Source organism: Nicotiana tabacum, chromosome 4, assembly GCF_000715075.1.
Source record: "Nicotiana tabacum cultivar K326 chromosome 4, ASM71507v2, whole genome shotgun sequence".
NCBI classification, from domain to species: Eukaryota; Viridiplantae; Streptophyta; class Magnoliopsida; order Solanales; family Solanaceae; genus Nicotiana; species Nicotiana tabacum.
In genome coordinates, this window is record NC_134083.1 from 31,332,834 (window position 1) to 31,334,241 (window position 1,408).

Sequence of the window (1,408 nt, forward strand, 5' to 3'; positions counted from 1 at the left end):
CGGGCGAATACCCTTAATGTCTGCAATGGTCCAATCAATTGCATTCTTGCACTCTTTCTACACCTGCAAAAATTGTTCTACCTACACATCTAACAAACCAGATAAGATAATAACACGTAAAGTCGAATTATGTCCCAAGAAAGCATACTTGAGGTGAGATGGTAGCGGTTTCAGCTCCAATTGTTGTGGTGCTTCGATGGCTTGGCTAGAGGGTTCTTTCTTTTTTCTGAGCGTAAAGGCTCGAATTCGAGCCCTCTTTTCCAGTACCCTTGCACTTGAAGAGCCAACACCCATTCCACCAAGTCCTCACCATTTACTTCTTCTAAGTTCATAAGGCAGGTTGTAGATGGTCTTTTGCATTAAGTGCCTCATCATCTTCCTCCATGATTATATCCACCATGTCTAACAAAGAGCAATTTGCAAATTCGCTGGGTCGGCGCATAGACGTTTGCACATTAAATGTTATTTCTTCATTATTCAGCCTCATCTTTAGCTCCCCCATTTCACAATCAATTAAGTCTCTCCCTGTGGCCAAGAACGGCCTTCCCAAAATTATAGGAATCTCATCATCAACCTTGCAGTACAGAATGCCAAAATCTATTAGAAACACAAATCTTCCAAATTGCACAAATACATCGTCAAGTATACCTGATGGCCTTTTCACCATTCGGTTAGCTAGTTGCAATAACATGGATGTGGGCCTTGCTCTTCCAATGCCTAACTTTTTATAGATAGACAATAGCATCAGATTTATACTTGCTCCCAAATCACACAATGCTTTGGCAAATGCATAGATACCTATGGTGCATGGAATTGTGAAGCTTCCAGGGTCGTATAACTTCTCAACTATAGGTCTTGACACAACAACACTACAAGTCTGTGTCAATGTGACAGTTGCCAAGTCTTGGAAGTCAAACTTACGAGACATCAAGTCCTTCATCATTTTTACATAACCGGGCATCTCCCTCAAAGCATCAATTAGAGGAATGTTTACCTCAATTTTTTGTACTGTTCATCCTTCTGAGATTTGGCCAAGCTCTGCGGGAAGGGTGCTGGAGGTCACTTCTTTTCTGTGGCTTGAGTTAGATCCCGCTCACGTACTTTTTCTAAAACTTTCTCTTGCATTTTCTCAGACTCCTCCATAACCTCTTTTTCCTTGTTTATTTCCTCGTGGGCCAGTTGCACTTTTACTTCTGTTAGCCCGGTTGACTCATCTAACTCAATTGGCACTGACACAAGTGTTTCAGTTGACCGCTCTCACGAGTAATTTCTTGCTCTAAATCAAGATCTCTACCATTTCTCAAGTTCACCACCATAAGCGGCTTCAGGCCCTGCACTTTTGGATTGACATGTGTGTCCGCAAGTAACGTCCCTTGAGGATGATTGTTAAGGGCCATGGATAATTTCC

General features: G+C 42.1%; 1 protein-coding gene across 1 annotated transcript; it reads right to left on the minus strand.

The window, feature by feature from the left end:
• Positions 1–328: 328 nt before the first annotated feature.
• Positions 329–943, minus strand: LOC107801127 (uncharacterized). The gene has a single exon (XM_016624409.1). The coding sequence runs from the start codon at positions 941–943 to the stop codon at positions 329–331; it is 615 nt and encodes a 204-aa protein (XP_016479895.1).
• Between the last annotated feature and the right edge of the window lie 465 nt (positions 944–1,408).